Source organism: Anomaloglossus baeobatrachus, chromosome 9 (genome assembly GCF_048569485.1).
Source record: "Anomaloglossus baeobatrachus isolate aAnoBae1 chromosome 9, aAnoBae1.hap1, whole genome shotgun sequence".
Taxonomy (NCBI): Eukaryota; Metazoa; Chordata; class Amphibia; order Anura; family Aromobatidae; genus Anomaloglossus; species Anomaloglossus baeobatrachus.
Window position 1 is genome coordinate 55,475,029 of NC_134361.1, and position 27,162 is coordinate 55,502,190.

The window sequence follows — 27,162 nt, forward strand, 5'->3', positions numbered from 1 at the left end:
GCTTGTTAAAATAATAAAATATAACACGTACGGTATATTGAATGACGAGATCACAATAAAACCTATATCAACACGTTAGTGTATATATATATATATATATATATATATATATATATATATATATATATATATATATATATATATATATATATATATATATATATATATATATATATGTGTGTGTGTGTGTATAATATAATATATATACACTGTGTGCAGAATTATTAGACAAATGAGTATTTTGATCACATGATACTTTTTATTCATGTGGTCCTACTCCAAGCTGTATAGGCTTGAGAGCCAACTACCAATTAAGTAAATCAGGTGATGTGCATCTCTCTAATGAGGAGGGGTGGGGTGTAATGACATCAACACCCTATATAAAAGGTGTGCTTAATTATTAGGCAGCTTCCTTTCCTTTGGCAAAATGGGTCAGAAGAGAGATTTGGCTCCGAAAAGTCCAAAATTGTGGAGATGTCTTGCAGAGGGATGCAGCAGTCTTGAAATTGACAAACTTTTGAAGCGTGATCACCAAACAATCAAGAGTTTCATGGGAAATAACCAACATGGTCGCAAGAAGCGTGTTGTGAAAAAAGGCGCAAAATAACTGCCCATGAATTGAGGAAAATCAAGCCAAGATGCCATTTGCCACCAGTTTGGCCATATTTCAGAGCTGCAACGTTATTGGAGTATCAAAAAGCACAAGGTGTTCCATACTCAGGGACATGGCCAAGGTAAGGAAGGCTGAAAAACCACCACCTTTGAACAAGAAACATAAGATAAAAGGTCAAGACTGGGCCAAGAAATATCTTAAGACTGATATTTCAAAGGTTTTATGGGCTGATGAAATGAGAGTGACTATGGATGGGCCAGAGGCTGGATCAGTAAAGGGCAGAGAGCTCCACTCCGACTCAGACGCCAGCAAGGTGGAGGTGGGGTACTGGTATGGGCTGAGATCATCAAAGATCAACTTGTGTGACCTTTTCGGGTTGAGGATGGAGTGAAGCTCAACTCCCAGACCTACTGCCAGTTTCTGGAAGACAACTTCTTCAAGCAGTGGTACAGGAAGAAGTCGGAATATTAAGCTTTGATATTTATGATACTTTTGGGTTGATTGAGAATGTAGTTGTTGATCAATAATAAAAATATCCTCTAAAATGAAACTTGCCTAATGGAATGGCCATCCCAGTCCCCAGACCTGAATATCATTGAAAATCTGTGGGATGATTTGAAGCGTGCTGTCCATGCTCGGCGACCATCAAACTTAACTGAACTGGAAATGTTTTGTAAACAGGAATGGTCAAATATACCTTCATCCAGGATCCAGGAACTCATTAAAAGCTACAGGAAGCGACTAAAGGCTGTTATTTTTGCAAAAGGAGGATCTACAAAATATTAATGTCACTTTTATGTTGAGGTGCCCATACTTTTGCACTGGTCAAATTTAGTTTGAATGCGGATTGCACATTTTTTGTTAGTACAATAAACCTCATTTCAATCCAGAAATATTACTCAGTCCATCAGTTATTAGATATATGAAACTGAAATAGCTGTTGCAAAAACCCAAATTGTTATAAAGAAAAAAGGTTAACATTAATAGGGGTGCCCAAACTTTTTCATATGACTGTATTACAAAGTTTCTTATTTTCACATGTACTATTGACTTCTGAAAAAATTAATTAAAGCTCCGATTTCTCTTCAAGCCATTCTCTCCTAATATGGTGGTACCAGATACCACAGGCCTGGTCATATAGAGTCCATACGTTGGTGTGGCTGGTCCGAAGATGTGTTTTGGACATTTTCAGAAGCGGACACAATGTTAGGCATGTAGGTTTGCTGTTCTGACTGACTGGTCTATGTATATTACATATTTATATGATCCCTCCCTATGTATTTAGCCAAAAACAAAGTGGATCAAATCAGATAAATAAAATACTGGGTCGTAGCGGTAGCCTCAGGTCATGGGTTGTAATTTTAGGCATCTATATTATAGCACCGCTCCAGTGGGTTTTATACCACTGCTGTGGCACTTTCAATGTAAGCCCCCTGTCATATACTCTATCCAGTGGCTTTGACTTTTACTAATGCCACTGCGGTCCTGCAGTGCTATCTTTTGCTTGTAACTTTTGAGTGGCCAAAAGTCAGACGTTATGTCACAAGCTCCAAATACAAGTTTATTAGGGCCATAGAAAGGCTCTCATAGACTTGTATTGAGCTGTGACCTCTGGCTGCTCCATGAAACACTGGACCACCCGGAGCACCGCTGACAACAGATGAAGACACCAGACAGTTCTTTAAAAGAAGCAGAAAAAAAAAATAAATTAAAAATTTTTATATATAATTTTTTTTATTTACTTTACCTTTTACTTTACCTTTTACTTTACCTTTTGCTTTACCTTTTGCTTTACCTTTACTTTTACCTTTACTTTTACCTTTACTTTTACCTTTACTGTTACCTTTACTGTTACCTTTACTGTTACCTTTTACTAATTATATATACATATATACATATATATATATATATATTAGTGTATGTGTATGTGTGTGTGTATATATAGATAAATATATTAAAAGATTTATTTTTTTTAGCTTCAATGGCCACTTTTTCACTTTCTTCTAGTAGAGTGTGTTGCATGACTATATCAGTAACATTTTATCGTTCCGCATAAAGCATGCAAATACCGTAGCGGTCCGATGGACCTGAGAATATCCTCAGAACAAAATCCTACCTGCCAATTATCGAAACAGACGGCTCTTCTCATCTTCTCAGGGTCATGCAAGAAAAGCCGTGTAGATTAGGACTGCTGACTCGGCGAGAGTGTCTGCTGTTCTGTAGGACGGAGTTGGTGTGTAATTGTGAAGTAAAGTATATAATTTTAGAAAAGCTTTATTTCCGTATCTGAGAGAGGGTGGATCGCGACTGCAGCTTTTCCATGTAGGACACAGGTTTTTCCATATTGATTGCCATTTTCTCCAGGTACGATTTTGCTCTTACTTTATCTGCGGACCATTGTTAGGTCAGTGTTGATCAAAAGCCCTGAATGGATCATGGAAAGAGTAAATGTATAAAGTAAATGTCTATGTAGACAGGCAAATATAATCCACGGACAAGTATTCATACATATGTTCGATTTCAGACTATTGGTAATGCCGGTGAATGCGCCTTTGTCTGGTTAAAGGCTGTAATCCGCTCGAAAGCAAGAGCCCCAAGACTAGTAACGATATGAAGAGACTAGAGGTATGGTGTGGTGATTACTGCGCTGCTAAGAAGTAGCGAAAGACCCATGTGCAAGATCCAGATGAAAGGCAGTTTATTTCTCAATGTTTCAAAGTGGTCACTCTTCTTCATCAGGAGAACTTCCGAATTCCCCACTGACTTCCATCATACTCAGTACACAAGTGAGAGCTGTTCAAACACTGCAAGTGGCTCGCACCGGGCCGAGCACCGAGCGTACCCGATCACAGCGATACAGCAATGCTCATTCGAGTGGTCAGCATACGTAAAGCTTCCGAACTGGAACTCTGATTTCTTGAAAAATCCATGTTTGGTACGAACACCAAACCTTACTGTTCAGGGCCACTCACCTCTGCCTATAAGCCCTCATATACAGTATTCTGGTATGCTATGTCCCCAATCCGTTCTGCAAGGCAAACAATACCTTTTATTACACTCACCTTAGGCATGGTCCAGTCCGGTGGCTGTTTCTTGTCTTGATCCGGCGCCTCCTATCTTCTTGCGTTAGCCGTGTCCTTTGTTTGGATTATGTTGGACGCATCATCCACACGGTGTCCTCCATCGCGCTCCTGAGCATGCGCTCTTATCTGTGCCTCGCCGAGAGAAGAGCAAGAGAAAGATCAAACAGCGCCGGCGCATGCACACTACACTACTATGCTCTGCCCTTGGCAGGGCACAGAGAAGTCTCCCTACGGAGGAGCGCAATGGAGGACACTGTGTGGATGACGTAAGACGGGTCAGCCACACAAAGCAGTGCAAGGGGACAATGATTGCAATAATATATGTATTTTAAGTTAGTGGATATTAAGGTTGACAGGAGGCACAGCTGAAGCAAATCTTCAGGTAGACTTTTTACAGAATACGCAGCTAATGATTGTGTACAGTAACGTCTGTGGCATATTGGAAACACTACCATCCAAAGCAAATATTTCTTGTTTACACAAGCACTTTTGTAATTTTACACATTTACGATCATGAGACAAGCCCTTTAAGAAGTGAAATGGTTAAGGCTGTGCGCTCTGTCCGTTCTCTGTAATGGCAGCTATATGTCAGAGCTGCTTTTTCTCCGGCGGCCCAGGCACTGCTCCAGCAGACTGTCTTCCAAATTTGGCTGTGAATTCGCCACTAATGGCCGGAAATCAGAAGAGCCGCCATCCTCATCATAGCCGTTTGTAAAATATAAGGTCATATCCCTCCTTGTACTGCTTCTAGAAAGATCCTCTTCTGCAGACAGAAGCTAAAGACAGTAACGAGGCGTTCCGTAACGTGTGCATGTCCTTCCTGACAATCAGTATAGTTTCCAGTACATGGCCTGTATGGGATGGCGCCCATCTATGTACCCATCTGCAGCATCTTAAATGTTCATTCTGACAACAATGGTTCATGAACTGTGTGTGTGTGTGTGTGTGTGTATGTATGTATGTATATATGTATATATATATATATATATATATATATGTGTGTATGTATGTATATATGTATATATATATATATATATATATATATATATATATATATATATATATATATATATATATATATATATATATATATATATATACATAATTACACACATATGTATATATATGTATGTGTATGTATGTGTGTATATTCATTATTTTACCTTTACCTCTACCTTTACCCTTACTTTGCTTTTATTTTTTTTTTATTTTTGATATATAAGAAAATAAATATATCTAGAGTGTATATGTATGTGTGTGTATGTATGTATATATAATATATATATATATATATATATATATATATATATATATATATATATATATATATATTATAATATAATTTTTTTTTAATTAGCTTCAATGGCCACTTTTCTGCTTTCTTCTAGTAGGTAGTCTTGTATGACTATGTCAGTAACATTCTATCTTTTATATAAGATATACCGTATATCATATATCTTATCTTATATAAAGATAAATCTCTCTCTCTATATATATATATCTATCTCTACCTCTCTCTATCTATCTATCTATCATATATATATATTCTACCTACCTATATCTCATGTAGAAAAGTCCACCTCTTTATCAAAATCGCAAATTTTTTTTCCCAGAAACTCAGGGTCTTGTGTCTCATCAGTAGGATACTGGTTGGATACATGTAAAGGGGCTGTCTTGTATGTTGCTATAAGTCTGCAGTCGCTCTGTTCTTTGTTTGTTTTTTTAATTTTGTAGGTTTGTGATTTAAGATTGTTTCATTTATCTGCTCACTAGTTTCTATGTAATCTGCCAGGACCGGCCGCACATCATTTCTTTCCCATCAACGTCTGAAAAGTAAAATGTGTAATCCATCAGCTTCACTCTGTAATCTGCATCTTCTGATCCTATGTACTAACCTATAGATTTCATTGAAGATAATTATTTGTGATCTAGATTTCTTATGTAAGGGTCAATAATCTGATTTTGTGTTGTTTTTTTTCCTTCTACAGGTCACCCACAAAGCCAGGAATATTCAATCTGCAGGTATGTGTTTTGTTACTATATGTGTGTTTTTGTTTTTTGGTTTTTTGTTTTTTTTTTCAAAATTTATTATCACCAGAATATTGATTATCTGTTTCGATGATGGTGGCTCAGCGCTTGGCACTGTGTGGCGGCTCAGCGCTTGGCACTGTGTGGCGGCTCAGCGCTTGGCACTGTGTGGCGGCTCAGCCCTTGGCACTGTAGTCTTGCAACACAGGGGTCCTGGGTTCAAATCCCACCAAGCACAACATCTGCAAGGAGTTTGTGTGTTCTCCCTGTATTTGCGCAGGTTTCCTCCGGGTTCTCTGGTTTTCTCCCACACTCCAAAGACGTACCGATAGGGAGTTTAAATTGTGAGCCCCAATGGGGACAGTGTTACTGACGTATGTGAAGCGCTGTGCAATTTATAGTGCTATATATAAAAAAAAAATATATATATTATCTGTAAAGTTTTGAATAAAGTGTCACTCCTCACCAGTCAGACATTTTGACTACATATTACTAATGTATTCACACCTCTGGTGCCAATCCTTCAAATCTCCACCCCCATCGCTCCCAGGATCTGAGATTGCTTTGTCTGTGTCCAGACTAGCCGACGCAGTAAAGGTATGTTCACACAGAGGATTTTTTTGTTGTTGTTTGTTTGTTTGTTTGTGGGGGGGGGTTTAGGAAGAACTTTCCAAATCGTTTTCAAAACTTGGGAGTTTTTGCTCTAAAAATTCTGCAAAAAAGGCTCCATAGCCTGATATGGGAACCCCTTTGGTAAGGCTGCCTCTCTGCCGCCACTCCCTCCGATGCAGTGGGATGGCCGAGTGTTTACAACATTGACCTGTCCATCTTGGCTTTAGAGGGACAGCGGAGGAGGTTCACACTTTCCATAGCGCTCCCCATGTTAAAGTATTTTTTTATACACACAAACGTCAACCCCCGAATATGAGAACAGTGACTGGGATCAAAGGAAGGGTGCAATGGCTGGTGTCTATACATTAGTAATGTAAAGGCTATTTTGTGTCTTTTCTTTGCACGGCATCACTCACTACACTTTAAACGATCAGGGTTTGCATTTTGGATGCAGCGTGCATCAGCTGTGTCCAAAACGCTGCGTAGTACAGAAAAGCACAGTGGATGGATTTCTAGAAATCCCGTGCCCACTGTGCTTGTTTTTCCGCAGCAAACACTGACCTGCGGTGCAACTTTTTGAGCCGCAGCATGTCAGTTGTTTGCTGCAGAGTCGCAAGCGTCCTCCATAAGGAGAATACAAGCGAGAGACCGCAGCGCCCCGAACTCTGATCGTGGGTATGGGCCACTACGGTCTACTGCGGAGGAGACTCGCAGCCCTGCAGGACAGGACGCAGCGAGTACGGATCGTGTGCACATACCCTTCAGGATGACATGAAAAGGGTCTGTTTTTGGACACACAGTGGCCAGGGAGGGATTCAAGTGAGTCCTCATCCAAACAATTACATCAGCAAGAAAGCGTTTATGCAAGGGTCAAGAAATTCATTAATCATAAATGGTCATAAAAGGCAATTTTTGATCTTCATAAATTGTTAAAAATGCAAAGTGCTTGATAAAACTATCCACTTTGCTATTTACCTTTTTATTAAATACTAGCTGTACTACCCGGCTTCGCCCGGGTTAATAACTGCTGTTAACAAAATAGAATGTATTAACATTCCCGGGATAGAATGTATAAATAGAATGTATAAACGCCCGGGATAGTAACTGTCTCTCTGTTTCTCTCCCATTCTCTGTCTGTCTCCCTCTCTGTATATATCTCTGTCTCTCTCTATCTCTTTGTCTCTTTTTCCGTCTGTCTCAATCTCTTTCCCTGTCTATCTCTTTCCTTGTCTGTCTATCTATCTGTCTCTTTCCCTGTCTGTCTCCTTTCCCCCTCTTACTCTGTCTCTTTCCCTCTCTTTCCCTGTCTGTCTGCTTCCCTGTGTCTGTCTCTGTTTCTTTGTCTGTGTCTGTCTCTTTACCTGTCTGTGTCTGTCTCTTAACCCTGGCTGTCTCTTTCCCTGTCAGTCTGTCTCTTTATCTGTGTCTGTCTCTTACCCTGTCTATGTCTGTTTCTTAGCCTGTCTGTGTCTGTCTCTTTCCCTGGCTACATTGTGACACGCCAACATTCCATATAAGGGCATGGCTGCACATTCTTCTGAAGTTCTGGCTGCACTGTGGCTCCCAGCTCCATTTGCTTTAATGGAGGCAGGTTTTTTGGTGAATAACTGTAAAGAGCGGGGTTAAAATTTCCCCTCACAACATAGCCTATGACGCTCTCGGGGTCCAGAAGTGCGAGTGTGCAAAATTTTGTGGCTATAGCTGCGACTGTGCAGATGCTAATCCCGGACACACACACACACACACCCACACACACCCACACACACACAGCTTTATATATTAGATAGAAGAATTTAGTGATTTTTTTAGTTCTCTGTGCACTGCATGGTGTCGTTTATCGGCCACCTATGGATTATTGGTGGTTGCAATGTTTGCCATAGAACCTGTAAGCATTGCTCTGACATTCTCTGCATCCAACCAGTCTCCTGCAATGCTGCAGAGGCAAAACCCACAGTCCCCAAGTGCGTGAACTGGCAATCATCAGGAGCGCACTGCACAACGGCAAGCAAGAAGCTGGGGGACATTATGAGAATAAGGCTGCGTGCCCGCGATCGGTGTTTGCAGCATTTTGGATGCAGCGTGTTTTCACTGAGTCCAAAAAAACTGCATTGCACAGAACAAGCACAGAGGATGGGATTTATAGAAATCCCATTCCCACTGCTTGTGCGGCCCGCAGCGAAGACTGACCTGCGGTGCGGCTTTCCGAGCTGCAGCATGTCAATTCTTTTCTGCAGAGTCACAAGTATCCTCTGTAGAGAGAGCACAAGGGAGAGGCCACAGCGCCTCGAGCCCTGATCGTGGGCACAAGCAGCTGCCGTCTCCGGTGGAGGAAACTCGCGGCCCCACAGGTCCTGACCGTGGGCGTGTACCCTAAAGCTTTAAATGTGTGCAAGTGCATGACCTTTGTTATTGGTGTATAGATAGACATCAAGTTCAGATCAAATTTATAAGGTATTTAATGGAGTTATTTGGTCTCCTAAGAAAAATCTGTAATCACTCAATATGACTGCAGACCGCTGAGTCATGATAGTGTGCAATGTACACGCGATCACAACCTTCCTGTATTCCCCATGCAAGTGGGAGGTCAAGTGCAGACAAGACTCTTGGTTCTCTTCTGTTTTTGGAAACGCATGAAGTCTAGTGGGAACGTGACTGCAAATGTGCATATCACATACCTATAGTCACGTGACGGGTACAGGAGAATCCTGACAGTCATTCCTACGACACATTTTAACTGGTTTGAAACTTGTATGGTTGATGCATGTGCACATTTCCATCCCATTTGTCCCATTATGGCAGATTACAGGGAAAAGAAGGATCTGATCTGTTGGATCTCATTATAGATGTTTTATTGTGCTGCTGGGAAAAAGCAAAAAAAAAAAAATGCATTAACCAAATGTTTGTTTATTTAGTTAGCAGACAACTCTGCGCCCTCAATTACACGGAGTCTGCTCTAGCAATGACCGCAAGTAACATTAGACACATTTATGCAGAAAGTTATTATGTACACGGTCACATTCATATAAAAGTTTTATTGCACTTAAGTGAAGCAACTTTGCAATGAAGAGAAAAATCTATCACTGGTTTGTGTATACAGCTCCTATGCAGAAATGTGTGTCTCCATGGTTATCAACTGCATACAAGCCCTGCGCGGTCTGACCCCCGCCCGCCCTCTGAATCCCGCCCGCCCTCTGAATCCCGCCCGCCCTCTGAATCCCGCCCGCCCTCTGAATCCCGCCCGCGCTCTGAATCCCGCCCGCCCTCTGACCCCCGCCCGCGCTCTGACCCCCGCCCGCGCTCTGACCCCCGCCCGCGCTCTGACCCCCGCCCGCGCTCTGAATCCCGCCCGCGCTCTGAATCCCGCCCGCGCTCTGAATCCCGCCCGCCCTCTGAATCCCGCCCGCCCTCTGAATCCCGCCCGCCCTCTGAATCCCGCCCGCGCTCTGAATCCCGCCCGCGCGCTGAATCCCGTCCGCACTCTGATCCCTGTCCATCTCTCCCCTTCATCTTGTGTAGATTTGCTGGGATGAGACATAGTAGACTATCAGTAAGTGCTTAGTTTTAGGTAGGAAAAAGGTAAACTGTATAAGTGAAATGTAGTAAAGATTTGCTGATTTTCCTATTAGCGTGTACACCTATGTGGTTGTCAGTGTGTTGTACCACTTCCTATTGGGATACATGGTAGGTTCGGTTGCTCACCTTCTGTGCTTCCGGTTGCAAAGAGAAACCCTTTATCTAAAAAGTAAAACATTGCTGTATTTTTAATATTCTGTGTTGGCATCAATCCTTAGGTGGGGTTTAACTATAATACTGCTAGTTATTCTGCCGCCAGCCTTTTCTGTTGCCTCGGCCGCCAGCCTTTTCTGTTGCCTCGGCCGCCAGCCTTTTCTGTTGCCTCGGCCGCCAGCCTTTTCTGTTGCCACGGCCGCCAGCCTTTTCTGTTGCCTCGGCCGCCAGCCTTTTCTGTTGCCTCGGCCGCCAGCCTTTTCTGTTGCCTCGGCCGCCAGCCTTTTCTGTTGCCTCGGCCGCCAGCCTTTTCTGTTGCCTCGGCCGCCAGCCTTTTCTGTTGCCTCGGCCGCCAGCCTTTTCTGTTGCCTCGGCCGCCAGCCTTTTCTGTTGCCTCGGCCGCCAGCCTTTTCTGTTGCCTCGGCCGCCAGCCTTTTCTGTTGCCTCGGCCGCCAGCCTTTTCTGTTGCCTCGGCCGCCAGCCTTTTCTGTTGCCTCGGCCGCCAGCCTTTTCTGTTGCCTCGGCCGCCAGCCTTTTCTGTTGCCTCGGCCGCCAGCCTTTTCTGTTACCTCGGCCGCCAGCCTTTTCTGTTGCCTCGGCCGCCAGCCTTTTCTGTTGCCTCCGCCGCCAGCCTTTTCTGTTGCCTCGGCCGCCAGCCTTTTCTGTTGCCTCCGCCGCCAGCCTTTTCTGTTGCCTCGGCCGCCAGCCTTTTCTGTTGCCTCCGCCGCCAGCCTTATTGGTCACCTCTGCTGCCAGCCCATATTCTGGCGGCTAGCTTTTTTCTTCCGGTGCCTCCACTGCCAGCCTTTTTAGTCTCCGCCGCCGCCACTCTTTTTCGGTCTCCTCTTTCACCCGCCCCTATTCTGGCGGCTAGCTTCTTTTTTCTGGCGCCTCCACTGCCAGCCTTTTTGTTTGTGTTTTTTTTACTACTTCCCTCTTTGGCGGGATTTGTGGTGGTTCACATCTTATTTGACACCACGGGTTGTTGCCGTCAATTCAAGGCAAAGTGTGATCCACATTCTTGGTGCTAAAGAGGTAAAAAAATAAAGTAAAATGTACATAGTATATTAGCATCCTGCATATGTGACCAGGACACGCCAGCTGCCGGGATCAGGCTGTACTGTACCCTGGTATATGCCAGCTACACATGATGCAATCTCCAGACGCCGGCCAACCTCATGACTGTGCGGTGATTTAGGAATGTAATGGGGTAACCGATAATTGCGGATCCTTCATCTGTGCCTACAGCAAATCCATAATTTACTCTGTACTGTGCCATTGCCTTTTGTTGAACGGACGCACACATAGCAGGGTATTGCATAAACGGCAGCTGCCTGTAATAAACATATATACTGCACAACATGCTCAGATCATACATTTGCCGGATAAATCCACCAGCCTAATGTAGATTGGCGCCTATATATCAGGAATTTGGAGGCTTTAAAAAACATGCCGTTATCATTACATGATTATATTACCAAACTTAAAGGGAATCTTTCAGAAGGATTTTGCAGTGTAATCTGAGAGCAGCATAATGTAATGGCAGAGAACCCGATTCCAATGATGTATCTTACTAAGCTGTTTCAATAAAATCAGAGTTTTATCAGCAGGAGATTATCACCACATGTGTCTTGTACGGCCTGGTCCACCCCTGCCCCTCCTTTGCAGCTTTCTGTGCACACTGTATATTGGACAATTAGTGGTGTGGGCGGGGGTTATACAGGGCTCAGGATTCTGAGCTCTGCTAGATCTGCAGCAGAGAAAACTGTGATTGTATCACAACTGCTGCACCCAGTAAACTAATTTATACATCGCAGGAATCAGGGTCTCAGCCCCGTATCATGCTGCTTTCAAATTGCATAGCAAAAACCTGCTGAGGGATTCCCTTTAATGCTACATTTTAGAATTAATAATATAGAACTTTTTATATTAGATTGTGAAAGGGAAATATTTCTGTAAAACAAGACTGCCATCGCAGCAGTGACTAAACCGCACAGGGGTCATCCAGGGCTAAGACACGGATGTGCTCTCTTCAGGATAGGTCATTGATCTCAGATGGTTGGATATCGGACACCCGGTTCCTGAATTGCTCGGCGGTCGTGGTACCGAGCATTCACAGAGAATAGATTAGAAACCCCACAACATACCCCGGCTTTAAAGGGGCAGCACAAAATGACTGTTCAAACAAAGCACAGCCCCTCTTAGAGGAAAAAGCCCTAATAAAAATAATTTCTTTAGTATCTAAATCTATTGCTGAAGGTTCCAGAAATCGTTCTTTATTCCAATATGCTAATTAGTCGCTTGGAGCATTCACCTTCCAACCTTTGATTTCCATCTCCACCCTCCTCTGGCTCCTGTAAAGCCAAAGCTGTCAATCAAGGGAGAGGGGTGTGGAGATGGGAACACAGGTAGCTAGGAAAGTGCACGGGTCATGTCCATGATGCACCAAGCACCTCACAATATTGAATATTGCTGCTGATAAAATAATAAGCAGCATGCTCTAAAACCCTACCAGGTGACTTAGTAATAAAGCTAAACAAAGATGTACATTACAAGAGCTTTATATACAAAGTTCCATAGCTCACTAGATTAGTGGCCGATCCATACCATTTATCCAACTGATTCAGTATCAGCTCTGTGCTTATAAGGAGGCTGGCTTATTTGTAATGGGTGACTACATTGGCTGTGACAGAAGGGGGCTGGCTGATTTTTGTCACTATGTCAACTGTGACGGAAGGGGGCTGGCTGATTATTGTCAGAACGGCTGTGACAGAAGGGGGCTTGCTGATTATTGTCAGAACGGCTGTGACAGAAGGGGGCTGGCTGATTATTGTCAGAACGGCTGTGACAGAAGGGGACTGGCTGATTATTGTCAGTACGGCTGTGACAGAAGGGGGCTGACTGATTATTGTCAGTATGGCTGTGACAGAAGGGCTGGCTGATTATTGTCAGTACGGATGTGACTGAAGGGGGCTGGCTGATTTTTGTCACTATGTCAACTGTGACGGAAGGGGGCTGGCTGATTATTGTCAGAACGGCTGTGACAGAAGGGGGCTGGCTGATTATTGTCAGAACGGCTGTGACAGAAGAGGGCTGGCTGATTGTCAGAACGGCTGTGACAGAAGGGGGCTGGCTAATTGTCAGCGGCTGTGACAGAAGGGGACTGGCTGATTATTGTCACTATGTCAACTGTGACGGAAGGGGGCTGGCTGATTATTGTCAGAACGGCTGTGACAGAAGAGGGCTGGCTGATTATTGTCAGAACGGCTGTGACAGAAGGGGGCTGGCTGATTATTGTCAGAACGGCTGTGACAGAAGGGGACTGGCTGATTATTGTCAGAACGGCTGTGACAGAAGGGGGCTGACTGATTATCATGACATCAACTATGACAGAAGGGGGCTGGCTGATTATTGTTAGTACGGCTGTGACTGAAGGGGGCTGGCTGATTGTCACAACATCAACTATGACAGAAGGGGGCTGACTGATTATTGTCAGTATGGCTGTGACAGAAGGGGGCTGGGTGATTGTCAAAACGGCTGTGACAGAAGGGGGCTGGCTGATTATTGTGAGTACGGAAGTGACTGAAGGGGGCTGGCTGATTACTTATTGTACCTACTTCACCTGTGACAGAAGCAGGCTGGCTAATTACTTATTGTCCATACGTCGCCCTTGACAGGAGGAGACTGGCTGATTTCTAATCTGTCATTACATCAGCTGTGACAGGAGACTGGCTGATTACTTGTTGTCCCTACATCGGTTGCGACAGAAGGCTGGATGATTACTTATTGTCCCTACATTGGCCATGACAGAAGGGGGCTGGCTGATTACTTATTGTCACTACATTGGCCATGACAGAAGGGGGCTGGCTGATTACTTATTGTTCCTACATTGGTTGTGACAGAAGGGGGCTGGCTGATTACTTATTGTCACTACATTGGCCATGACAGAAGGGAGCTGGCTGATTACTTATTGTCACTACATTGGCCATGACAGAAGGGGGCTGGCTGATTACTTATTGTTCCTACATCGGTTGTGACAGAAGGGGGCTGGCTGATTACTTATTGTCACTACATTGGCCATGACAGAAGGGAGCTGGCTGATTACTTATTGTCCCTACATTGGCCATGACAGAAGGGAGCTGGCTGATTACTTATTGTCCCTACATTGGCCATGACAGAAGGGGGCTGGCGGATTACTTATTGTTCCTACATCGGTTGTGACAGAAGGGGGCTGGCTGATTACTTATTGTTCCTACATCAGTTGTGACAGAAGGGAGCTGGCTGATTACTTATTGTCCCTACATTGGCCATGACAGAAGGGAGCTGGCTGATTACTTATTGTCCCTACATTGGCCATGACAGAAGGGGGCTGGCTGATTACTTATTGTCCCTACATTGGCCATGACAGAAGGGGGCTGGCTGATTACTTATTGTCCCTACATTGGCCATGACAGAAGGGGGCTGGCTGATTCGGCGGCTGTGACAGAAGGGAGCTGGCTGATTACTTATTGTCCCTACATTGGCCATGACAGAAGGGGGCTGGCTGATTACTTATTGTTCCTACATCGGTTGTGACAGAAGGGGGCTGGCTGATTACTTATTGTCCCTACATTGGCCGGCTCATTACGTATTTTTATAATACACCTTCTGTAACTTCCTATTCCTTATTGTAGCACTTCCGTTACTCACCGCAGCACAGAAATGTCACCTGTGAATATAACCTAGAATACAAAGTTTGATCCAATGGCATAATGTAATGTATCATTGGTCTATGAAAACCCCAAAGTCACTAAAGTTTGTATTTCGTCAATATTTTTGGAGGTCATTGTGATGTCTCGCCTCTCCCCGTCCAGCCCTCCTTCCTACACACACACACACACACGTCCCTGTAATCTATGTAGCAGGCGGTGCTTAGTCAGGACGGTGACCGTGCCAGGAGGAGAATGGCTCCCAGGTTTGTCCCTGAGGGAGTGTTAATGACCCAGATCAATGTGATGACAAATCACGAGAGGTAAATCAAATTCCACCCTGCGGGAGACGTCATCGCTTCTAAAATAGCAACTTATTCCATACAGCCATTAATCTTTAATCGCTCTCTGCGTATCCCTCAATAAGTGGCACAATGTCTAATCTTAAAGGAATATGATCAGAAGTAACATTTAGGGAGGCTATGCACATCTTCTTTGGAGGGGGGGGGTGAATCTGTGGAATTTGGGTTCAAAATGGTTATTGATATTGAATTTCATTAGAAAATTAGTGTCATTTGACTGTTTCCCATGCATATTGCATCGAGTGAACTGGCAATCTGTCAGCGAGCTCATTCTGCCACTTTGTCTTTTACTGAGCTCCTTTCTGCCGATTTTTGTTCAGCTCCCCTTTGATGTGGCCTGTGATTAAAAACCAGCTGAGAGGAGTTTAGAAAAAAAAGACAGAACAAGCTCACTGACAGATTCTCAGATAACTCATTCTATGTTCAGCACAGAGGCTGTAAGAGGCAAATGATGCAAAATGATCATAAAAATGATTTTTGGCCCAAAATACATGCAGTTAAGTAAAGGCAAGTTGTCCTTTAAAAGTATATTAACGATGTTCCTTTTAACCCCTTGTAGCCAGTGAGGAGTGCAATTAGGGACCTGGGGTTTTTCCTTACATGGTGCAGGGATTTGATCACTATGTAAAGGGAAAGCACCCAGCCTGTAGGCTGCCCAATTACTGAACATACACCTATAATGGTCCTATAATGGAGAGGGGTATGTCCATAAACCTTTTTATGTATTTGTATTCACTTAATCTGAGAGCAGTATAATGTAGGGACAGAGACCCTGATTCCAGTGATGTGTCACTTACTTGGCTGCTTGCTACGTTTGATAAAAGTAAACCTACTGCCAAGTAGTCCTCCGTATTCATGAGCCTCTGTATAACCCCACTTCTACCACTGATTGTCAGCTTTCTGCCTATGCACAGTGTACATGTTACACAGTGTAAGATTTTCATTTTAGGATTTGGGATGGTTTAGAGCAGTGAAGGGGTTAATTTCAGAAATCCAGGTGGCCTAGGCCTGTGATGGGGTTAGCTTTTGGTTGCTCTCTTATCCTGACTTTGCCTCCTCCTCTTCAAGCTGGTGTCTGGCTGTAAGGCAACTGTCTGCAGCACTGCTCTCTGCAGCAGGACACTAGGTATGAAAAGCCCTGCCCTTTATAGTCCTCCATTGGACAAAAGTTATATGGAGAGGTCGTTGTCTGTCTTGTTACTGACTAATGTGACTTTCTGGTCCAGTGACTGGTTATGAACAGTCTTTAAAGCGCACCAATAACCAGGATTTTCCTATATAACCTAACGCCAGTGCTATACTGGCACTATCAGGCTGATTCTATACATACCTTTAGTTGTCGGCTAGGACGTATAGGTTTTGAAACATAAGCAAATAAAGTTTGTAAAATGAGCAGCTTTTTGAATGACAGCAGCTGCCAACAGTTGATAGCTAGGGGGCATTCGTAGTGATTCCTGCCCCCTGCCTGTCCATCCTCCCCCTGTTTTTTATGCTAATTCTCTTATAGAAGCATTTTACAAAGTGACTAGAAGGACCTGTGCTGATATCATACCCATGTGACCCGAAGGGGCGGGGCCTCAGCCAACAGAAAAATAATGTTGCTTTCTGGTTTCAGCTATGTTGGTTGAGGCCCTGCCCCTTCTGGTCACATGGGTATGACATCAGCACAGGTCCTTCTAGTCACTTAGTAAAATTATTTTATAATAGAATTAGCATAAATAAGAGGGGGAGGATGGACAGGCAGGGGTGGGAATCACTATGAATACCCACCCCAGCTATCAGCTGATCGGCAGCTGCTGTCAATCAAAAAGCTGCTCATTTTACAATCTTCCTTGTGTTTCAAAACCTATACATCCGATCTCACAACTAAAGGTATGTATAGAATTAGCCTGATAGTGCCAGTATAACACTGGCTTTAGGGTATATAGGAAAATCCTGGTGATTGGTGCGCTTTAAAGTCTGTTCTCAGCAGATAAAGCGTGCTACAACACGATATAATCACTTGTGCGCTGTAATGTGTGCTGTGCTGGATAACGGAGAGTAAATATTCCTACAGATAACCGTGGTTGAAATCATTGTATTGGCACACAGTACATTCAGGTCACCTTGTCTCCTGGGCAGTGGGTGCCAAAGACACAAGAAATGTACTGCCTTATGTGCAGCAATTCTGCCTAAGGCTGCTTTCACACCTCCGGTTTTAGCAGAGCCAGCCGATCCGGCTCTAAAACCTATACAACGGATGCGGCCACAATACCGCATCCTTTGAATAAGATTTTTACATGCGGCCCGTCCGGTTGTTGCCGCTTGCGGCAGGCTACTGAGCATGCGCAGTGGAAAAAACCGCATGTGGTGGCCGGATGCGGTGTTTGCCGCAGGACGCCGCATGCGGCGTTCATAGGCATGCATTGGAAATCGCACCGCATCGGCCGGATGCGGCGCGATGCGGTTTTTTTTTGCCGGACAAAAAAAAACGTGCCAGGCAACGTTCCATCCGGCCGCCACATCGGCTAAATCTGCGGCATGCGGCAAAAAACGGACCGAACGCAAGCCAATACGCCACTAATGTAAGTCTATGCAAAAAAACGCATCCGGCGGCAAAAAAAAAAACGTTTGCGGTTTTTCTGCAAAGCGCCGGATTGTGCCGCACAGGAAAAACCGGATGTGTGAAAGCAGCCTAACCTGATAAACTTTTTTACATTAGATCAGTTTCTAAAAAAAAAAAAAATAACATTGATGACCCATCTGTCCAACCATTCAGCAAAATAGTGGCCTCGGTAGTTTCACCGATCCATAAAAACAGCAGTACCCTGAATAACAAAGACCAACACTAGTCACCGGAGAGCTGCACCCCTGCATATGGCTCATTAGTGGGGGGCAACGATCAGACCCTCATCATACTGCAGTGGACCAACACATAGGCCAGGTTCAGACGGCGTATCTCCCTGTCCGTATATGGACTATAATGCCCGGACTAACCGTGGGTTAAATATCCTCTCTCCATCCCCTTCAGTCTTTGTCGGCACCAACTTTGCATGGGACTGCAACCCAACCTCACTGAGCTGCAATGTCCTCCAGAGTTGGGGGACCCGTAGCGGCACTGTGCACTATGAAGATCGGTGAAGGACTCCTTCATTCACTGGAGGGTTGACCAAGACCCCCGTCCAGGCTTGATGTTCAGTTAAACAATCGTATTAAATTTTACAAAAACAGTCAAATATAGCGAGGAGACTTTTTATTTAGATATTAGTATTTTTTGTTAAAATGATCACACTGCAACACTCTTGTACCCCTCTTGTTCACACTGTCTTCTACACTGGGAGGTGAGCGGTGGTGATGTCTCCTCCGCACATGCCTGCTGATTGATCATACATCCTGACAATGGCTCAAGCTTCCTTTAAAGGGAACCTGTCACTGGTTTTTCGGCCACCACCAGTGGGCTCTCATATACAGCATTCTAACATGCTGTATATAAGAGCCCAGGCTCATGTGTAGAACATAAACACTTTATAATACTTATCTAATGGTCCCACTGCGGTGGAGTTGGGCCATATAGGCGTCTCTGTTGTTCGGTGCCGGAGCCTCCTCTTTCGACCATCTTCATCCTCCTCCTTCTGTAGCCGGGGGCATGATGCGTCCTACGTCATCCACACTCGCCGGCATTCAGGTCCTGAGCAGGGCAGATCAAAGTATTGCAGTGCGCCTGCGCGGGACCGGCGAGTGTGTATGACGTAGGATGCGTCATGTACACAGGCTTCTGAAGGAGGACGAAGATGGCCGAAACAGGAGGCGCCGCTACCGGAGAACGGAGACGCCCATATGGCCCAACTCCACTGCAGCGCGACCGTTAGGTGAGTATTATAAAGTGTTTTTTATGTTCTACACCTCGGCCAGAGCTCTTATATACAGTATGTTAGAATGCTGTATATAAAAGCCCGGTGGTGGTGGCCGCAGCTTATATGCCGAAAAACCGGTGACCGGTTCCCTTTAGGCTATGTGTCCACGGTAGAATGTACCTGCGGATTTTTCTGCATGAAAATCCGCGACTTTCGCGGCAAATCCGCACCTGCGGATTTTGATGCGGATTTCTTTTTTTTTTCCCCCATTCTATACCCAAAATCCGCACCAAAATCCGCAACAAATAATTGACATGCTGCAGATTTTTCCGCATCAAAATCCGCGGCAAATCCGCAGCGGAAAAATCCGCAGCATGGACACAGCATTTCCAAAATGCCATTGAAATGGCTTGGAAGTGCCGCTGCTGCAGATTTTCGGGAAATCCGCGGTAAATCCGCGGCAAATCCGCGGCAAAATCCGTGGTAAATCCGCAGCGTGGGCACATAGCCTTAAGGTTTTAAGAACAGGAATGTTTGCTTATACCTTGAGGAGAGGGATATTTTTAAAGATCGTATGTATAGTTTACATGGCCAGAACTGCCCACATTATAGATGTGCCGTCACCACGTTGGATCAAAAAATATGTATTTGCGAGTGCTTTTACTGCATATTTGCATCATTTTGCAACGATCGGTGTCTATACTTTACACATACAAAAAATGGCCAATATATGTAGTTCTGATTTTACAGTGTTTGTAGACCGCATGTTGAGTATTGGTACATCCTGATGTTTGGCCACCAGGCTACACAGAAGTAAGAATAAGCCTCCTCTTAATGAGGTGGTCCACTGCAAAGCAGAGTGGCCACATTGATGTAAAGCTGTGACAGGAGGCTTTTTCTAAATACCTTCTGTTGCCCATTCTGCCTGTGAGCGACGCCATCACTGTCTGCTCATCATCATCACGTGACCCCGAGCTACTGTGACCTCTGATGTCCAGTGATGTCACGTCAACTTCCAGAATTGGAATTCCGAAAGTTGACGTGACATCACCAGACATCAGAGGCCACTGCAGTCAGGGGGTCACGTCATGGGGGATGAGCGGACAGCGATAGCGCCGCTCACAGGCAGCATTGACAACAGAAGGTATTTAGAAAAAGCCTTCTGTCTCGCTTTACATAGATGTGGCCACTCTGCTTTGTAGCGGACCACCTCTTTAAGATTAGAAAAAGGGCAGCAGACATGTTCACTCCGCGCTGCTGCTGAAGACTTTCCTAGGGAAGATCCAGGACACACCAATGAAGAGAAGTGGTTTTTATTCCATGTATTACAAAGCTGCTGCTTCTTCAGGAAAAGAACCATGTGGGGTTTTTTTCTTCTGAAGAAAAAGCTTGTATTGGCTTTGAAATGCATGGAATAAAAAACACTTATTTCCACTGCTGTACCCTGGATCTTCCCTTGGAAAGTCTTCAGCAGCAGCGCGGAGTGAACACATCTCCTGTCCTTTTTTCTGCACTGTCTCTATCCTGTGCACTCGTGTATCTTTATTACCAAGCGCATGTCTTGTTGTGTGTCGCTGAACTTGAACAGCTGAACGTACCGCTTTCTTTTATTTTGTTTTTACCAGATAAGACCTAATTCTGCACCATTGCTCCTTATTGTTCTTTCATTATCCTTTTAAGGTCGTGGGTTAATGTGATTTTTACCACCATTATCTAGTGAGTTTCCTCTTGAAAGCGCACCAATCACCAGGATTTTCCTATATAACCTAAAGCCAGTGCTATACTGGCACTATCAGGCTGATTCTATACATACCTTTAGTTATCAGATAGGATGTATAGGTTTTGAAACACAAGCAAGTAAAGTTTGTAAAATGAGCAGCTTTTGGAATGGCAGCAGCTGATAGCTGGGGTGGGTATTCATAGTGATTCTCACCCCCTGCCTGTCCATTCTCCCCCTGTTATTTATGCTAATTATAATATAGAAACTTTTTACTAAGTGACTAGAAGGACCTGTGCTGATGTCATACCCATGTGACCAGAAGGGGCAGGGCCTCAGCCAACATAGCTGATATCAGGAAGCAACATTCTTTTTCTTTTGGCTGAGGTCCCACCCCTTCTGGTTACACTGGTATGACATCACACAGGTCCTTCTAGTCACTTAGTAAATTGTTTCTGTAATAGAATTCGCATAAATAACAGGGGGAGGATGGACAGGCAGGGGGGGCGGGAATCACTATGAATACCCACCCCAGCTATCAGCTGATCGGCAGCTGCTGTCATTCAAGAAGCTGCTCATTTTACAAATTTTACTTGCTTGTGTTTCAAAACCTATACATTCGAACTGACAGCTAAAGGTATGTATAGAATCAGCCTGATAGTGCCAGTATAGCACTGGCTTTAGGTTATATAGGAAAATCCTGGTGATTGGTGCTTTTGAAGTGCTATAGGTACAAATCATATCCCCATTAGCTGGTGAATATCATGCATCCTGACTGCTAATAATAGGGAAGGAGCCAGCGCAAGAAATAATGGTAGAGCAGGTGGGTACCTGTGTTTGTGATCACTAATCGGGGGAATCGGGGCGTCTGCTAAATGTATTCAAGAAAATACATTTACAAAATTGAGCAGAATTCAGAGGATAATAATACTTTAGCAGGTGGAAGAATCGGGATACTTGGTTACAGCACAGAACAACCTGATCTAAATATATTTTGGCCAGAAGACCAGTTCTTGAGGGACCCAATTAGTGCAGTTGATTGATAGCTGGACTCGGAAAGCAGTTTTCACCCATTAACTGGCTATACTTTCTGGCAATCACAAAGGATTGGCAGATATACCAAATCTATATCCACATCTGTTTATAGCTAGAATGGCCGGTAGGTGACCAATTAACCGTCCAAATCAATTTGTGTTTGGAAAACCTTCGACGCTGGCAGCTCAGCCAGTTGGACGGACGGCATTGTAAAAAGTATTGAAGACGTTTGACGCTATATTTATATAGAAAGTCAGTACTTGCATGATTATATATATAAAATTATATTTGTGTGTGTGTGTGTGTGTGTGTGTGTGTGTGTGTGTGTGTGTGTGTGTGTACACATATATGTATATACACGCCACCAAGTGTGTGTGTGTGTGTGTGTGTGTGTGTGTATATATATGTATATATATAATTGCCTCTGTCTGTCTGTCTGTCTGTCTGTCTGTCTGTCTGTCTGTCTGTCTGTCTGTCTGTCTGTCTGTCTGTCTCCAAAGTTCTGTCCTTACCGCGACAAGCGTCTCATTGGCCGCTCGCCCAGGCTCTGCCCCCCACACGGATTGGCCTCTCGCCCCGGCCCCCTGCACGCATTGGCAACTCGGCCACGCCCCGCCCCCCTCACGCATTGCACGCTCGCTCTGGCCCCGCCCCCCGCACGCATTCCCCGAATCGACACGGAGCCCCGACTCCCAGGTGAGTGCTGTACCCCCGGGAGCCCACATCAGCGTACGCCGGCAACCCAGCCGACACATACCCTCGCATTGCTGGGGTTGCCGGCGTTCCCGTGCGAGCGGGGGGCGGGGTACGCTGGTAACCATGGTACACATCGAGTAATATTGTGTAGCATGGTTACCAGCGTACACCGGCTCCCAGGTGAGCGCATCAAGGTCCTGCAGCGGCGGAACACACACACACGCACACACATATGAACAGACACACACGCACACACATATGAACAGACACACACACACACATCAGATCACACTCACTCTCACACACACATCAGGTCGCATCCACACACTCACAACTTCCAGTGATATCGCTTGCTTCTCGGCGGCGATACTGTGCGTGCAGTGACCTTCCAGGACCTGCCAGAAGATCACATGGCCGGAAGCATGTGGTATCTCCGGATGTTGTGAGTGTGACCGCGTATGTGCAATATCGTCAATGTGTGTGTGCGTGTATGCGATCGGGTGTGTGCGTGTATGCGATCGGGTGTGTGCGTGTCGGCAGAAGGCAGAGGAGCACTGCGTGCAGCACAGCTGCTGGGACCGCACACAGGAGGGCACAGGCAGAAGTGGGGTGTGAGTGTATGCGATCACATGTGTGCGTGTATACTGTCTGATGTGTGACTGTGGAGAACGATGGGGGGTGCAGAGCATGGGGGATGGAGCACGATGGGGGGTGTACAGCATGGGGGATGGAGCATGATCGGGGATGCGCAGCATGAGGGATGGAGCACGATGGGGAGTGCGCAGCATGGGGGATGGAGCATGATCGGGGGTGCGCAGCATGGGGGATGGAGCACGATGGGGGGGTGCGCAGCATGGGGGATGGAGCACGATGGGGGGTGCGCAGCATGGGGAATGGAGCATGATGGGGAGTGCGCAGCATGGGGGATGGAGCATGATGGGGAGTGCGCAGCATGGGGGATGGAGCATGATGGGGAGTGCGCAGCATGGGGGATGGAGCACGATGGGGGGTGCGCAGCATGGGGGATGGACTACGATGGGGAGTGCGCAGCATGGGGGATGGAGCACGTTTGGGTGTGCACAGCATGGGGGATGGAGCACAATGGGGAGTGCGCAGCATGGGGGATGGAGCACGATGGGGAGTGCGCAGCATGGGGGATGGAGCACGATGGGGGGTGCGCAGCATGGGGGATGGACTACGATGGGGAGTGCGCAGCATGGGGGATGGAGCACGTTTGGGTGTGCACAGCATGGGGGATGGAGCACAATGGGGAGTGCGCAGCATGGGGGATGGAGCACGATGGGGAGTGCGCAGCATGGGGGATGGAGCACGATGGGGGGTGCGCAGCATGGGGGATGGAGCACGATGGGGGGTGCGCAGCATGGGGGATGGAGCACGATGGGGGGTGCGCAGCATGGGGGATGGAGCACGATGGGGGGTGCGCAGCATGGGGGATGGAGCACGATGGGGGGTGCGCAGCATGGGGGATGGAGCACGATGGGGGGTGCGCAGCATGGGGGATGGAGTACGATGGGGGGTGCGTAGCATGGGGAATGGAGCACGGTGGGGGGTGCGCAGCATGGGGGATGGAGCACGATGGGGGGTGCACACCTCCCCCCAAAACACACACACACACCGCCACACAAGCACTGCACAACACACCACACACACACTGGGAACCACAAACACTGCCCTACACACACACACAGACAACGCCGCACACACACAACACCCAACACACAAACACCGCGGCACACACAAATATACGCACATACCGCACAACACACACATTGCACAAAACTTACCTCCCACCAAAACACACACACACACCCCACACCCACACAAATTGTGCAACACACACACACAACGCTACAGACACACAGCGCTCCACAAACAACGCAACACACAAACAACACCGCTCTCACCCCCGCCACACCCAGACAACACCCAGAACATGTACAGCGCCTACACAAACACTTGGTAACTACACACAACAACATATATATATATATATATATATATATATATATATATATATATATATATATATATATATATATATATATATATATATATATATATATATATATAAATAAAACAAAAATCATACATTAACTACACAATACGTAAATTCTAGAATACCCGATGTGTAGAATCGGGCCACCTTCTAGTGTGTGTGTGTGTATGTATATATATATATATATATATATATATATTATAATATATATTAGTGGCGTGTGTGTGTATACTATATATGTATACGTGTGTATATATATATATATATATATATCTCTACACACATACTGTACTGGCCAAAAGTATTGGCACCCCTGCAATTCTGTCAGATAATCAGTTTCTTCTTGAAAATGATTGCAATCACGAATTCTTTGGTATTATTATCTTAATTTAATTTGTCTTCAATGTAGAAAAAAAAAAATGTCATAAAGCCAAATTGGATATAATTCCACACCAAACATAAAAAGGGGGGTGGACAAAAGTATTGGCACTGTTTGAAAAATCATGTGATGTTTCTCTAATTTGTGTAATTACCAGCACCTGTAACTTACCTGTGGCACCTAACAGGTGTTGGCAATAACTAAATCACACTTGCAGCCATATGACATGGATTAAAGATGACTCAACCTCTGTCCTGTGTCCTTGTGTGTACCACATTGAGCATGGAGAAAAGAAAGAAGACCAAAGAACTGTCTGAGGACTTGAGAATCCAAATTGTGAGGAAGCATGAGCAATCTCAAGGCTACAAGTCCATCGCCAAAGACCTGAAAGTTCCTGTGTCTGCGGTGCGCAGTGTCATCAAGAAGTGTAAAGCCCATGGCACTGTGGCTAACCTCCCTAGATGTGGAAGGAAAAGAAAAATTGACGAGAGATTTCAACGCAAGATTGTGCGGATGGTGGATAAAGAACCTCGACTAACATCCAAACAAGTTCAAGCTGCCCTGCAGTCCGAGGGTACAACAGTGTCAACCCGTACTATCCGTCGGTGTCTGAATGAAAAGCGACTGTATGGTAGGATACCCAGGAAGACCCCACTTCTTACCCCGAGACATAAAAAAAACAGGCTGGAGTTTGCCAAAACTTACCTGAGAAAGCCTAAAACGTTTTGGAAGAATGTTCTCTGGTCAGATGAGACAAAAGTAGAGCTTTTTGGGAAAAGCCATCAACATAGGGTTTACATGAAAAAAAAGAGGCATTCAAAGTAAAGAACATGGTCCCTACAGTCAAACATGGCGGAGGTCCCCTGATGTTTTGGGGATGCTGTGCCGCCTCTGGCACTGGACTGCTTGACCGTGTGCATGGCATTATGAAGTCTGAAGACTACCAACTAATTTTCCAGCATAATGTAGGGCCCAGTGTGAGAAAGCTGGGTCTTCCTCAGAGGTCATGGGTCTTCCAGCAGGACAATGACCCAAACACACTTCAAAAAGCACTAGAAAATGGTTTGAGAGAAGTACTGGAGACTACTAAAGTGGCCAGCAATGAGTCCAGACCTGAGTCCCATAGAACACCTGTGGAGAGATCTCACAATGGCAGTTTGGAGAAGGCGCCCTTCAAAACTCAGGGACCTGGAGCAGTTTACCAAAGAAGAATGGTCTAAAATTCCAGCAGAGCATTGTAAGAAACTCATTGATGGTTACCGGAAGCGGTTGTTCACAGTTATTTTGGCTAAAGGTTGTGCAACCAAGTATTGGGCTAAGGGTGCCAATACTTTTGTCTGGCCCATTTTTGGAGTTTTGTGTGAAATGATCAATGATTTCATTTTTGTTTTAATTCTCTCTTGTGTTTTTTCATTGCAAGCAAAATAAATGAAGATAATAACAAAGAATCTGTGATTGCAATCATTTTCAAGAAGAAACTGAGTATTATCTAACAGAATTGTAGGGGTGCCAATACTTTTGGCCAGCACTGTGTCTATATGTGTCTACATGTGTCTACATGTGTCTACATGTGTCTACATGTGTCTACATGTGTCTATATGTGTCTATATGTGTCTATATGTGTCTATATGTGTGTGTATGTATGTATGTATGTATATATATATATATATATATATATATATACATATACATACATACACACACATATATACACATATATATATATATATATATATATATATATATATATATATATACACATATACACACACACACACATACATATGTATATATATATATATATTATACATACACACACACATACGCCACCAAATATAATTATATATATAATTAGATTTTATATATAATATATTATACTTGGTGGCGTGTGTGTGTGTATTATATATATATATATGTTATACACACACACACACACACATATATGCACCATATATATATATATATATAATATATATATGGTGCATATATATATGTATATATGTGTGTGTGTATATAACACATATATATATATATATATATATATATATATATATGTGTATATGTGTGTGTGTGTGTATGTGTGTATATATACATATATATATGTATATATATGTGTATATATATATATATATATATATATATATATATATATATATATATATATATATATATTCATGGGAAAGTCTGATACACATTCTAGGTGAGAAGAGGTAAATAATAAATATAAATATGCACGCAGGCACGCACACACACACATATATGTGTGTGTGAGTGTGTGTGTCTGTCTATATATTATATGTATTTTACATACACACACATTATATATACACATCATATATATATATATATATATATATATATATATATATATAT

At 44.5% G+C, this 27,162-nt stretch overlaps 1 protein-coding gene and 1 long non-coding RNA gene across 2 annotated transcripts in view; one reads left to right on the forward strand and one right to left on the reverse strand.

Annotated features, from left to right (window-relative positions):
• The window catches only part of WDR44 (WD repeat domain 44), a 163,273-nt gene that overhangs the window by 47,195 nt on the left and 88,916 nt on the right, over positions 1-27,162 (forward strand). Inside the window, exon 2 of the mRNA XM_075323720.1 lies at positions 5,685-5,718. Coding sequence (XP_075179835.1) covers positions 5,685-5,718 — 34 coding nt within the window. The remainder of the gene's footprint in view (positions 1-5,684; positions 5,719-27,162) is intronic.
• On the reverse strand, positions 2,847-10,229 carry LOC142251175 (uncharacterized). Its single transcript, XR_012725292.1, has 3 exons — positions 10,036-10,229; positions 3,676-3,828; positions 2,847-3,037 (listed from the first exon to the last, which is right to left on the reverse strand). It is a non-coding gene; the product is annotated as an uncharacterized LOC142251175 (long non-coding RNA).